Here is a 14886-nt window from a genome sequence, read left to right on the forward strand (position 1 = left end):
TTTAAACCAAAGCACTCAACCCAATTAGCAGGTGCTTAAAATTCCTGCTTTTTTGCGCCCCTCCACCCGTGCTTTGCTCTGCAATCTTTTGATTGACTGATCTCAGATCTGTGAAAGCAAGACAGATAAATCGACGGGCTTAGCGTGCATGTTGCTTAATCATCAGTAACGCCCGTATTTGCCTTTGCGTGCCCTCCATCTGCTCGCTCGTTTGCTTGACCACCGCTTGGTTCACCAGTCAATGTTTTCTTTTTTGTCTGAATGTGTTGAGGAACGGTTTAAGTGGCAGATTTAAACCCAGAAGGGTTGATGTACAACACCATCAATTTGTTTTAATGTGACCCAAATCATTCATGCTTTCTTTTCTTTAGGGTTTTATTATCCTATCTGTATGTGTCTAGCATGTGTCCATATGTACGTGTGATCCTGAGAGTCTTGTTTTATGTCCTGTTATAAGCAGCTACGCCGTGCATAAAGGCCATCAGCCCCAGTGAAGGCTGGACCACAGGTGGAGCCACCGTCATTATCATCGGCGATAACTTCTTTGATGGATTGCAAGTTGTATTCGGCACCATGCTAGTATGGAGCGAGGTAAGCCTGGAGTTTCTTTTTGCGTAAAGCACAAAAACAATATCACTCATTCATTTTATTGAGTATGAGATATTTGCCTGCCCATTTCTTTTTGTAACAGCCTCCTAACGAACTTCATTAGATTCAATAAAAAAGTGATTATGTGAAAACTGTGATTATACACAGTTTATGAAGCTCTGCTTCTACAGGTTTAATGCAACTACGCCGTCATCCGTTCATTGTCTCCTTTACATTTGCTTTTTGTTCATTTCACGCCACATAAACATATAAATAAGAGTGAAATAAAGGCATGTTGAAGCTGCATCGTAATTAGCTCAAAGCTAATAAAGTCTTCAGGTTAGTGTGTTTCTTTATGTTGATAAAGCTGTCTGGCATACATTCACCAGTTGGAGCCTTGACTAGCAATCAGCTTTTGTTTATTCTGTTTTATTTTATTATTTTTCTTCTCCTAGTTTAATCACAAGAGCAGATAAGGAGTTAGATAAACAAACTGCATGCTAAACAGCCCAACAATAAGTCCACAGAGGCCTCCACTGCGCTCCTCGCCGAACCATGAGGTCTAGCAAAACAATTGAACAATCATGGGTGAAATATCTCAGAAGGGGAAAACCAGAAAGGTAACAGGGAGGGAAAGACATATGGAGGTGATTTAAGCAGGACTCCCACCCCTTGGCCTTCCTGAGCTCTAAAACACTGGGGGGAAAGTTTTGGCCAGGTTCAGTTTTGAAGGCTTACAGGGTTTGTTTCTACCTGACAGGGTACTTTAACATTACTTAAGCTCTAAAGTTCATTGGTTCACTGTTTTTGCAGGATCCCAGGCGTTCAAATTCAAGCAACAATTGGTACTCTTCGAATAGTCCTAACCAAATTTGCTAATTTGTCTCTCGTAGCTCATAACACCCCATGCCATCCGAGTGCAGACCCCTCCAAGACACATCCCGGGAGTTGTAGAGGTCACCCTATCCTACAAGTCGAAGCAGTTCTGCAAAGGTGCACCAGGACGATTTGTGTATACAGGTGAGTTGCAGTTGGATCAATTGTTTCATGAACTTATGGGTTCCCAATCTTGTAACTCCTTTTCAATCTTTTCACTTCCTTCTCCTTTCCATCCACATAACAACCTTTGCACTGGCTCCAGCCACAAGAACTGAACTCAAACCAGTGTGAGACAGACGTGTTCCCCTCTCTTTCTTTCTGTAACCCTATATCTCATCCATCTAAGGGAGAGCAATAGAGGTGGGGTGGTGGGGGGGCAACTGCCAAGTCCAGTTAATCTCAAACCTTGACAACACATGTCCAACACTTCACCCTGAACGCTGTCCTTTTCACCACACAAAAACACCCGTTACCTGCTGCCCAGGTCACTTAACTCTGCTTATAGGTGTGTGTGTGTGACCAGCGTACAAGGTTGTGCTTTGTGTGTACGGGTGGATTTTGTGGGTGATTGTTATTTTTACCCCCTTGGATCTTGGTCGGGTTTGAGTGTGTGTAAAATGAGCGTAATCTCTCCCTCGGTACCGCTGATACTGGAGGTTACACGGTAACTCCGTGTTTGACCTGGAAGCAGTCTGATCGCAAATTGAGTAGGACAATGAGATAATCATCAGGAATTACTCTCACACTCAGGAATGTCAGCGAGAGAGGGAGAGAGAGAGAAAATGACAGAGGAGGGAGGTAAGGAAGGGGCCCATGGTCCCCCCAGGCAGCTGTTCCCCATCTCAGCCCCAGCGAGGCTGTGGGCCGACTCTCCCTCCCACATTTAACCCTCTCAGCAGGGGCAGGGCAGAGGCCAACGAGCCCCTGAGATAATGAAACCTGAGAACACAGGGCCGGCTAATACCAGAGCCCTCTCAGACATTAATGTTTGCCATCGTTAAAACCACAGAGACTCAGGGACCGCACTGTTAAGAAACGTGCTAATGCTAATAAGCACAAAACAAGGAGTCGGTGTCAAATTCAACAGACATAATCACTGTTTAGACAATGGCGTCATCACCAATCCAAAAGTATACTATGATAAGAGTCAGACCAAAGTACCATGGTTACTACAGTGATTTACTAGAATAAAAGTGTGGTAGCTAGGGCCGTGTCTGAATGCTATTTTATTTTGGCAGAAACTATTTTTACCATGTTACATTTGATGTTAGAACAAACATACTGTGGTTCTGTAGTACTGTCTGTCTGTCTGTCTTTATATATCTGTCTATCTATCTTATGTATATATTTCATTGCAAGACAAAACAGTATCTCTCTGTCACCCCCATCTTCCCCTGTCTTCAAGAGATATTTGTTGTTTGTTTTCCCTCACTGATCCCTGTTCCCACTCATCAGTGAGCAGATATAATTACTTGCGAAGATTTTGAGAACCTAGTTAATTATCCCCTTAAATTAAAGACGGGAAGTCACAGACTACACGCACGGTCCCGCTCAAGTGTTGAACTCCAATCCCCATAATGCCTCACCCCTTTCTCTATGAGGTCATAAATGACAGACAAATCCCAACACACACACACACACACACACACACACACACACACACATACTGGCTTTATCAAACTGGTAGTCATTTCAAGTCAATTAAATTTTACTTCAAAGCATATTTATTAACGAATGTTCTTAAATATGCTACTATATCAAAAACAGCTTGTAATGATTGTAATTATGATTATTTTGTTCTTAACAAAGCTCAGATGTGCATTTTGCTTTTGTTCTTTATATGTTTCTCTTTTTTTCCATGTCTTCAGTTCTTAAACTCTTGTAAGTGCTATTGATCGAAAAACAAATTGCCTGAGTTTATGCCTGTAATTAGTTCATAAACAGCCGCTTTGAACTGGAAATGCTAGAAGTGTTCAGTAATTATTGCTGCGTTAGCTGTGTGTATTTGCTAAATGGTGTAATGGCTGGCTTTTTCACTAAATATTAGAAACAAAAACAATGTGTAAATAGTGTTTTTGCTGAGTTTAACAACATTTAATGCTGACCACCCTCTTGTCGCATAGTCAGACACAACCTCTCTCTCATCTGATACACCACAGCCAGTTAAATACAGAACTGTGCCCTCCATTTATAGGGGTGAAGAATGCTAATACACAGGCCTGATCATTACCAGCATACAAAAGCAATCGGTGTAGTATTGTAAGCTTTAATTTCACCAACGTTCAGAGTAGAAACAACATGTATGGGATATAACATGTATTGGTGACTGAGCGTATTATAGAAGATGTCTTTATTGAATATTATAAGTAATGATATATTTCATGATTGGATGGATAGACATAGGTAGATTTCCTGTCTAAAATGAAAAATCTCACAAAAAGCAGGTCACATTTCTCCTAAAAATAAATAAATGTTTTACTTAAAAGTAATTATTTTTGACATTTTTATAAATACATTCTTTTTCATTCAGATGTATATTTCCCCATTATCCTTAATAATGAATCACTGTATTGCGGTGAGATTATATGTGCTTTATTGTATCTCAGTGGGCTTAAAAACAGGCTTTTATGCCAAATATAATTCCATATCTCTTTCTTTTGATTCTTGTGTGAAACATGGCGGGGACATGTTCTTGACAGGTTTTGTGAGACTTACCCTAACGGCTTTAAGATAAAGGACTTCCCACTCGCATGTCCATGATGGTGTCATCGCTAGAGGTGTTGTTTAAATCCTTCGGTGCACTCAGATGTGGCAGCAATCGCCTGTCAGAGTGCCACGCTACTTTAAGAGTCGATAATTCCCCTCCATCACAAACAACATGAGCAGCCTTGTCTCAGTCGTCAATGCTCTTTAAACAAATTATTCTGGCCAGACTTTGAAAATGGCTACTAATGTCCTCTGGCACTCTCCAACGCCTCTCGCACTGACACAGCTAAACAGTAGTGAAATTAAACACGCCGTAGAGATCCACCAAGACCCAAAGTCTCTAAAGAGGGCCTAAAATGGGATTTCGGCATCTCATCAGGTCACTCGAACATACAAGAGGATCTCGGTAGTTTATGAGCTGTTAGAACTGTTCCCAAAACAATGTGTTATTCAATAAAAGCTGTCCATTAACACCCTGATCTACCATGTGTGTAGGAATGGCTATTTACAGCTTCAGGCTCTTAGTGTCTTCAATTAAAAGGAAACGCTGCTATGGTTTATTGAGTCTACATCCCTTTGTATCCTTTAAAGAACTGCATGTTCTAACAGTTTTTCTGCTTTAACCTTGTATGTATGTACGATTGTGTCTTTTGTTTATACAAGGCCACCGCTACGCCATCTGATACCTGTATCAGTTATCTATTGATCAGGCCTGGCATGGAACAGCTTGTCTGAAGGGTTTAAAAAATAAAGACCAAAAAAAAAAAAGAAAATCAAAGCAGGACAGCTGTGTTTGTCCCTTTGCCAATAGTGCTCAACTCTCTGATGCTCTTTCTTTAGCTGATGCGGTTATTTTAAAAACATTCACCTAGATGTTCCCATTTAAGGTGTTATCGGAATTGACAAACACCTACATATTGGTTAAGCGGACCCTTTTCAAGGAGATTTAAACTATCCTAAAAGATAAGCAGGACCTTCCTGACAAACAAACCAGAATGACAGTGTATGCCTGGGAACACATTCTATCCGTCTTTGTGACCCAAATGTGGAGGCAGCAATGATCTCCTTTGGCTCCTAACAAGGGGAAACTGAGAGATATATAAATTAAGATATACAAGTTTGTGGCCGCTCTGCCTCTACTAGGTGCTTTAATGGAGGCAAACCTCCTGAACACTTTTACAAACGATTTTGAACAATGACACCAGCCATAAATAAAGCTCAACATTGGACTCTAATTGCATCAAAGCTATTGCTTTCTATTTAGGCATGGTCACCGGTGACCACGGCCTTAACGCTCCACTGGAGGCCAGGGAGAGAGAAAGAGAGAGAGGAATGGAGACATATGACAAGAACTATCAGCCTTCTAGGCTATTTGTCCTAATCAGTGACACCCATTTACCAGAATTGCCGAAAATGAGCCATACTTCATACAGAAATTGTACACTTACCAGCCTTCATTTGTCACGGCGGATTCGAGGGCTAGTAAACTTTTTCTTTCCTCCGATGGGATTGTAGACATGCATCAAAATGTTAAAAAAATGATTTGCAAGGGAGGCCTGTCAGACATTTATCAGGACTTGGGAACATTATTTGCTAATTTCCAAACCTGCGGTGTGACAGGGTGCTTCATCTTTCAACCCACCGCGACCACTATAGACTCTTTCTGTTATTAGTATAAGTCAAGCGTTTTTTCCCCATCTTTCTATTTCTTGCTTTTTTTTCCTCTGTCTCTGGACCCCTCCCCTCTTTTTTTGGCCTGCTCTAACGAGAGCCATTTGTCTATCATAGCGGTGACAACGTCGCCCCATTCCGCTTCCCGAGACTTTGACCACAGCGTGCTCTCTGGCTCTCTAAGGGCTCAGAGCTCCTGGCCTGTTGATTGGCCGGCGGCCCTGATAAATCACAAAGTTTCCTTGTCAAGGTGAACGTATCGACTCAACTGCACCAAAAACTGACAAAAATGCACAGAGGAGGAGACTGTCATTTATCATAGCACAAAAGGACAAAGAGGTCATCCCGAGACTTCACTCACTCTGCCTACTGCCACGTTAAAGATGCCAGATTCTGGCACGCATACACGTGCATGCTGGAACCAAACACATGTCTTTATTAGACTAATTACTGACATTTAGAGGCAATTAACCTCGATGCAAGCGTTTAAAAATTGTGGAATGGATTTAAAACGTTTTTTTAACCCAGACCATTTCTACAGCTCTGTTCTTTAGTTCTGCTATAGTCTACTTCAAAAGACTCATCCACAGTTTTTCTAGTGGGTTCTTTGTAAGCAGGAAAGATGGTAAACAAATCTAAACTGCTGCACATGAAAAGGCATATCGTTGAATTATCAACCGACCATTTGCACTGTGCTATCTGTCCAACAGACACTCGTCCCCACCCACAGCCTTTGGCCTCGCCGAATGCGATCTGTATCTGATTGGACTGCACACACACACACACACACACACACACACACACACACACACACACACACACACACACACACACACACACACACACACACGTGCAAACATGTGCACACTCTACCAGAAGTTATCAGAAGCAGGAAGGAAATGTAAACAGAGGAGCTTGAATGCAGTCCAGGAATTGTTTTCTCTCAGTCTATCTTTCACTTGTTCACTTCATCAAGTATAATAAGCCATCGTCAGGGCTGGACTGGCAATCTGGCATCCCGGGCATTTTCCCAGTGGGCTGACGCACTTTGGGGCCGATCAGGGGCGGACTGGCCATTGGGAGAACCGAGCTGGCCAGTGGGTCGGCCGTGAAACGGGCCGAACGGACTAAACAAAACGATGCGCCAATATGCAGAAAAGGACAGCATATTGGGCCAGTTGCTATGTAAAATCCCAGGCCAATTTCTCTTCCCAGTCCAGCCCTGCTTGTAGGCAATGATTTAGGAAACATCCATACAAATCTGTGTTTGTTAGAAAATGTTAGGAAACAGAAAAGAGAGTTATTGGAGAGCGTTTTCACTTTAAAATCAATGATTGCCTATAACTAGAACCGACAAATGAGGACCTTTATCTGTAGATGAGAATATTTATTTTCAGGGAAAATTTCTTTGAGAAATATTACTTAAGAGAGGACCGCGCAATTATTGTGATATTTGAATGCAATATTTACATTTACATTTACATTTATGCATTTGGCAGGCGCTTTTATCCAAAGCGACTTACAGTGCACTTATTACAGGGACAATCCCCCCGGAGCAACCTGGAGTTAAGTGCCTTGCTCAAGGGCACAATGGTGGTGGCCGTGGGGTTCGAACCAGCGATTAACAGCCCTGTGCTTTAGCCACTACGCCACACCACTCCACACCACTCCAATATTGTAACAAGCTACATCTCTATAATAACCAGCGGTCCAAAAAAGATTCAGCCAACCTCTGCATGTGCTGGAAGGTTGAAATGAACCCACTCTCCTTAAAGAGACTTACAGAGAGGGGTGATTTGGGTATAATTAGCCCTTCTGGTTGCTATTTTGGCTGGATCCTTTTTTTTTTCCTCTGGCAGCTTTAAATAGGTTTGTCCTCACTAAGTCAGAGAAATTCGTCATGCTCTAGTGGTCAGCGCTGGTTCTAATAGATGGGCTGCACTCTCGTGTTCCTAAACATCTTTCTGTTTGCTGGTGTCCTCACCTCTCTGACCCGGCCCTAATCCGTATGCCCCAAACGTATCTGCAAATGTATTTATAGATTAATGAAAGCTGCTGCAACGTATTGACCGGTGGAGGAAAACACAACTCATCTCGAATGAGGACGAAAATGCAGCAATAATTTAGCGACCATCGATTTTCTACTCCCACCCTCCCCCTTAATCCACTTATTAATCTTCATTTTGCAATATTAATTTGCATCTGTGATCGGCAGAGACTGAATGCAATTCAAATTGATATCGGCGGGCTGTTAAAGTGCACCATTTTAGTCAGATACGCCTGAGGTGAGTTGCACGGATGCAAAGGATGGAGAATGCTGACAAAAGTAGAAGGAGTAACCTTCTGTGTTACAGAAATAGACTTGAATTGTAATTTCTGTCAGGGAAGTAAAATATGAATGGCCTAGATTGCTAGATGGGCTTCTCTTGTCCTTTCGACACTTTATCGGTGGCTCTAAACCCCCCTCCACACACTCTCTGTCTCTCTCATCATCATGCCTGTATCGGTTCAAAGTTCATGAAATTTCTATGAGCATTGATCTGCCTCCATTGATTTTTTTTTCTCCTACACTCCTACACTTTTTTTTTTTTTTCACGCCGGAGATCTTTGAAATTTTAATTTCCAGAGTATCTGGATTTCTCAGAGATGAAATAGCTTCCTCGGAGACAGCTGGCAATAAAATGAAGAAGTTAGCTCCGCCACATTGAAGGCTCCCTGTGTTCTCCGAAAATCCCCTCTTTTTTTCTTTACTAGTTCTCTCTTTCGCGCTCAAACCGAGCTTGAAATTCAAAGCACTTTAATAGTACAAAACTAGTCGGGCATCAGCTAATTTATCCCATTTAGATGTCCATCATTTCTTTTGGTACCTTTTGGTTCACAAACACTCTTGTGTTTATGACCTGGTCAACTTCATGTAGTCGGCAGTAGTTTGTTTAATAAAATGTTTCGTACATTACCAGTGAAAAAGTTTGGGCACATTTTTGGCAATACTTTGACACATTGTAGACTAATCATATTCATATAGAGGCACATATATGTGTCTAAAAAGTTTTATTGAGCGCTCTGATTGGACAAGTTCATTTTCACACATCACAAGAGTTTCCCTTTTTTTGTTGCGAGAAGCATCTGTGGGCAGCTGCTTGAATCTCTCTCTCTCTCTCTCTCTCTCTCTCTTTCTCTCGATGACAATAACAAATGTGTCTCTCTTTTACTCAGATTGTATTTCAGGCCTGTTCAAATAAATTATAATTATGAAAGTGGCCTGTTTTCAGGAAAGGAAAGTTACTGAATTGTTACTACAACTCTTGGTTGGGCAAGTCACAGGAAGACAATCATAATTGCGATGAAAATTGACCTAATTTAGAGTGAAATTCAACAGCTGTGCTAAAACAATGACAATTTTCCTGTTTTTATTATGCTGCATTAAACTCAAAATGCCCTCTGATGCTTTTCCTCTTTCATTTTTTCCCCATATCTTACTGGCACAGCTTGGGAACAATGTGCAATCGGTGTTAAAAGATATTTCCCTTTCAAAGTTTATGTTTTCGTCGAGTGTGTTGACAACAGTTGGGCATTCTCCTTTCCCTTAATAATAAAAAAAAAAGGGAAGCTCTCCTTTCGCATATTTATATCTATCATGTTTCCCTTCTTTGATTTGTGCATGTAGAAATTCCAGAAGAAAAACTAAATGAAAAAACAGTTCTTGATGGTGGAGGTGGGGCACAGATAAGCTTGCAGCAGTTAAGGATAATTAGTCAAAGTAATAGAGAGCAAAAGCCAGAAAGCCAGACATTATCAAAACCAATGATACACACTCATCATCATCATCATCATGGGATGTAATGGACTTCTGGAATGCAAGGACAGATTATTTAAGAAAATGAATATAAATAAATACATGAATGAAAAAAACTGAATTTTTCCCACAATCAGTGCAGAAGATGCAAACAATGTGGAATCTGTGTATAACCAACTGTGAAGTGCAATTTTTATTATTTTTAAATAGTATATATAGTAAATAAATTAAGCTTTCTTTGCTGTATAACTTTGCAAATCTGTTCAGTTGTATTTTATTGTGATTGATTGTTATAGTGTCACTTCCCTGTGCTGTTATTATGGGACACTTCTCTTATTACTAAATAAAAATGTGTCACAGTTTAGTATCTGTGGCACTCTAGCCTGTCAGTTTTGAAGAATGACAATATATACAGTCTGCGGGAACAAGGTCAAAACACTCAATCTTGAAATATATGGACTCACACACACACACACACACACACACACACACACACACACACACACACACACACACACACATATACACATATACACACACACACACACAAACATTGTGCGGCTATCCTTATAAGAACTCTCCATAGACATAATTATTTTTACACTATATGATAGATTCTGTCCCCTAACCCCACCCCTAAACCTAACCCTCACAAAAAAATCTTGAGGACTTTCAATAAAACATTGTTTAGTATGTTTAAGCGATTTGAATTGTGTGGACACTAGAAATGTCCTCATAAACCACATTTATAGCATAATACCCTTGTAATTACCAGTTTGTTACCTTAAAAATGTTTTCCTTTGTAACCACCCAAACCTACCCACACATGCGCGCACGTGCCAAGTAGGAAACAATGTACACTAAAATATATACAGTACAGTGTGTTCAAATATGAAATGAATGAGAAACATTTAACATTGTGCACAGTTATAGATCACTAATTAAATTGGCAAATGTGACATTGACCATGTCAACACTTTTGTCTGAAAACGTCTTGTTTTCCTGCTTCCATTAAAGCACACACGATTCTTTCTGGAATATTCTCAAATCATGCTGGGATAACATGGATCATGGCATAACAAAAAATAAGAAATCATGAAATCATGCACATTTTTCAGTTCAACTTTTCACTCAAACTTTTATGCTGATAATATAAATTAAAACTGTATTAAACAAGAAAGCATAATAGAAGCATTTCGCAACAAGTCTCTTGGACTTTTGAACCTCACTGTATACACACAGACTCTCAAATCTAAATTGTGAGTCTGTTTCATGTTAAGTACTAGGCAGATTGTGCTTAACATTCTCTTTTACAAATGAGGGGTGAAAAACCAACAACTAAAACATGATGACCAGCCCAAGGAGCTTTAGATTTGTCATCCATCAAACGCAAACCCTTCTGTTCATTCACTCGACCTGAAAAGTATGCTAGCTCATTAGCAAACACATTTCCTCTTTATATGGGTGGCTTCATAATTCATAACAGTCGTGTAAAAGAAGTGAGCCTGTTTTGATTTAACGTGCTAAACTGTGTTCATCCCCCCTCCTATTCCATTTCGGATGGATAGAACAAACAAACAGAAAATGGATGACAAATCAAGACGTAAGCAAAACACTCTGACATATGGCAGGCTTCCAGATACACTCAACCAGGAGAAGCAATGGTGACTATACGGCCATATCCAGCACTTTACTCTCTCTCTCTCTCTCTCTCTCTCTCTCTCTCTCATTATCCGTGAGGTCAGTAGGCAGAATTGGGAAGAAACGGAGAGATCAATACAAATTATCCCTGAGCAAACCGCTGCTGACAGCCTGAATTGCAGCATATGTTTACCCAAAATCGGGCAATTTATCTTAATATCTGCAAAGTAATGCAGAACAGGTGAAAGGTCACCTACTCTCCCCACCTCATAATTACCCAGCTCTAAAACAGGAAAGTGCTATTGATTGGCCAAGCCCCGGGCTGGAGGGGTGGCTCAGATACCCGTGGGAGGGGCTTAGCCTCAGGCCTGCGCTGAAAACGACCACACACTGACATTGTCTTGCTCATTGTTTGCACCTTCATAGCTTAGGTAAATAGATAGCGAGCTCAGTTAGGTATGGTTAAGTGTCAACTTTGTCTCAGATGTGTCCTAAAATTGCTTAGGATAAATAGAAATAAATAAGACAATTGTTTTTTTGTACAGAAAGAATATAGAGGTATACAATCAATGTGGATAGCATAACTCAGATAATTTGGTCTCGGAAGAATTTGATGTGAAATGTTTCAAACGGAAATCTCTGACGTTTGGTTATTGACTTTGGTATCGTGGCGAATCTGAGCACGTCATATTGTCAAGATCTCGGAGAAGCAGAAGACCTCGATTTGCTCTCTATTTAATCTCATTGGTGTCTAGGAGGAAAAAAAAGACATTTAAGACATATAACTTACAATTGTTTTTGCTCTCCAATGGGTTTTTTTGGGCAAATAAATAAAATATCGAACGATCGGCCACAGATCGGAATCAGCCGATATTGACTTCCTGTGACTCGATCGGTGGCCTCATAATTTGGTCGTTCGCATTAATTTTGACTCTAAGCCTCACTCTTTTTAGAGCTATGTCTCCTAATATAGAAAATATTTTGTGTAAAAGGCAGTTTTACCTACGGCGTAGCCTGATGTGCACCTCTACCTACCCCTATGGGTAGGTTGATGAGTATGGGTAGGGTTTAGGGTTTAGGGTAGGGTTACATTTAGGGTTAAGTATAAGGTTAACAGTGTAACTACAGATGCAATTAAATGCAGGTACTTTAAATGTAAGTATACTGCAACAGCACATACATTATGTACATAAGTACATTGTATCACATGCTGAAGTACACAGTAGTTTAATACACCTAATATAAAGTGGGACCATTACGACTGTAAAATCACAAGACATTAATTTCAGCGGTGGCTTATACAAGGTTTCCACATCCCAAATAGTAACTATGATATTTTGGTGGCAACTATGACTACCATTTACATTTTTAAAAGGGTCAGTAGCCTCTTATCTTCAGTAGTAAATCCATCCATTCACACGGCTATAATTAATAATTCCTGGTGTGTTTGAGGTGGAGATTCTCAGAGGTGAGGGACTGTCTTGTGCTAATGAAGGTCTCACTGACCTCTTTTACTACATTAGCATCCAATCAATAACTGAAGAGCGTTTAGCGCCCACTCTTCCGATACATTTATCAAACCGCACACATTCCTTCATCAGCAAAGCCTCAATGTCAGACCAGAGAACAACATGTTGCCGCTCGGAGCCATGGTGTATGATTGTGCTATCAGAACGACTATAAATCTGACACTTTTTGGCCATATTTAACGTCACCAGGTACTTTTATTGTACGTCCCAGAGCAAATACACATCCTGAAGCCCTAATGTCAAAGTCCATGATGCATTTGTGTAGCCTCCAGAACCCAGACATAAGAAACGGGTGGAGAAAGACAGCACTGCCACCCAGAAATGATGGATTCCCTCGTATGGCCAAATTCAGGCATAATGAAGTGCGGTAATACAAACATCTACATCTGCCCTGTCCTTCTGACAGTCCTGTCACCATAGCTGTCATGGAAGGTGGGGGGTGTCTGTTTAGGAACGACAGATGTGATGTAGTGGGGGAGGTGGAGGTGTGCTAGAGAGCTACATCCTTGTAGAGCCATGTCATGTAAAATCAATACATCTGATCAATGCTTTATTAACAAGCTGACATCTTACTTTGAATTCCTGCATGCTACTTTGTCTTCAACCATGCAAGATGGCATGTCAAATAGCATCACTGCTGTCATGCGATGACTTGGATATACACGTGCCAAAACGCAAGCCTTGACTTGATATTGATCACATTGGATTGATTGGATTGCCGCTCCCTACCACACTTAGTAATTGTAGTATGTGTAATGGTAGTACTTCATCATAAAGTCAACCAATTATTTCCAGGAAGTTCCTGTCTAATATGATCGTCTTCGCCTCGACGGCTGTCATCTCTCATTCTCCGCTTTAGATCTTTCTTGCATTTCCTTCATTTTTATCAGAGCAGAGTTCAGTGACAGACAGTATGCTGAGTAAGGGGAACAGACAGATCTGATCTTTTAAGAAAAAACGCATTGATTTATACACATGCGTCACTGACAACGACATCTATGTTCACGTCTAATAACCTTTTCATGCTGATTTTCCACTTGCTTGTTCCTACTCTCCAATTTCTTTCTTTTTAAGACAAGGTGTGCAATTTCTCAGTGTTAAAATACTCCTATCCCAGCTTAATATGCAGAGACGGTTGTAAGTAAGCCATTCTGTGGCATTATCAAAACACATCTGTTTGACCAGCTCGACATGGCAACGTTGGCTCAACCAATGCATTTGGGCTGGGAATACCCCCCCTTTGGTAATGCTTGTAGTGTGGATGTGGCCAATGCGTATATAGTCATTATGTATAATTTGTAAAAAAAAAAAAGTTTTTGTGTGTGACATATGCTGATACTAATATATGCCGCATGATCTGAAATAATGTTGCATGCTAAAGTCTAGTATTCCTCTCAAGAAGTGTTGTAATAGACCTCCATGCACTCTTCTAAAGCCTGTTAAATGCAATGCATGCGCTAGCAGGAAGTTCAAATTATGATTCATGCACTTGTATACAAGCAGCACTGTCTGATTTATAACCGAAGCACTTCATACTCAAAATTCCAATTTGAGAGGGAGTGTACATGTGTGTGTGTGCGTGTGAAAGAAAAGATTAATTACTATTTGTGGCCAGCAATTTCATGAGGCCAGCCCTGGCACAGCTGTGAAATGATAGCGCCCTACATCAGTTTGTAGTCAACCATTCACCGATTATTAAAGCTCTGTAAGATGAAGTATTTCTGCTGCCTGCTTTGCTTTAGTGCACGACAGAGTAGAAAAAACAGAAAGTGTGCGAGTTGGATGGATAAATTTGAAGGGGGCAATAGCCAGACATATGTCATCATTGCCCGTTGCCCATAAATCCAGCCGGTGCCTCAAGAACTGGGACTGATGCAGACTTCATCGAGTTGACAGTCGTGATCACTGTGTGTGTTTATATTACCATGCCTCATTCATTCATAATGCATCCGGCAACTCCTTTAAATTTATCTGATCAATTATAGCCCTTGTTCTTCCAAATAGGCGAGCTGATAGATTAACGTTGCCTCGTGTACGATACGCCGCATGACAGAATGTAATACACAGCGCAACAAA

At 40.7% G+C, this 14886-nt stretch overlaps 1 protein-coding gene across 15 annotated transcripts in view; it reads left to right on the forward strand.

Annotated features, from left to right (window-relative positions):
* LOC127626790 (transcription factor COE3) overlaps nt 1-14886 on the forward strand; it is a 110269-nt gene that overhangs the window by 80236 nt on the left and 15147 nt on the right. For 9 of the 15 annotated variants that reach the window (XM_052102825.1, XM_052102832.1, XM_052102836.1 and 6 more), the window contains exons 9-10: nt 458-591; nt 1482-1608. In XM_052102825.1, the coding sequence (XP_051958785.1) occupies nt 458-591; nt 1482-1608 (261 nt within the window). The remainder of the gene's footprint in view (nt 1-457; nt 592-1481; nt 1609-14886) is intronic. The other 6 variants (XM_052102826.1, XM_052102828.1, XM_052102839.1 and 3 more) reach the window with 1 other exon arrangement.

Source organism: Xyrauchen texanus, chromosome 33 (assembly GCF_025860055.1).
Source record: "Xyrauchen texanus isolate HMW12.3.18 chromosome 33, RBS_HiC_50CHRs, whole genome shotgun sequence".
NCBI lineage: Eukaryota > Metazoa > Chordata > Actinopteri > Cypriniformes > Catostomidae > Xyrauchen > Xyrauchen texanus.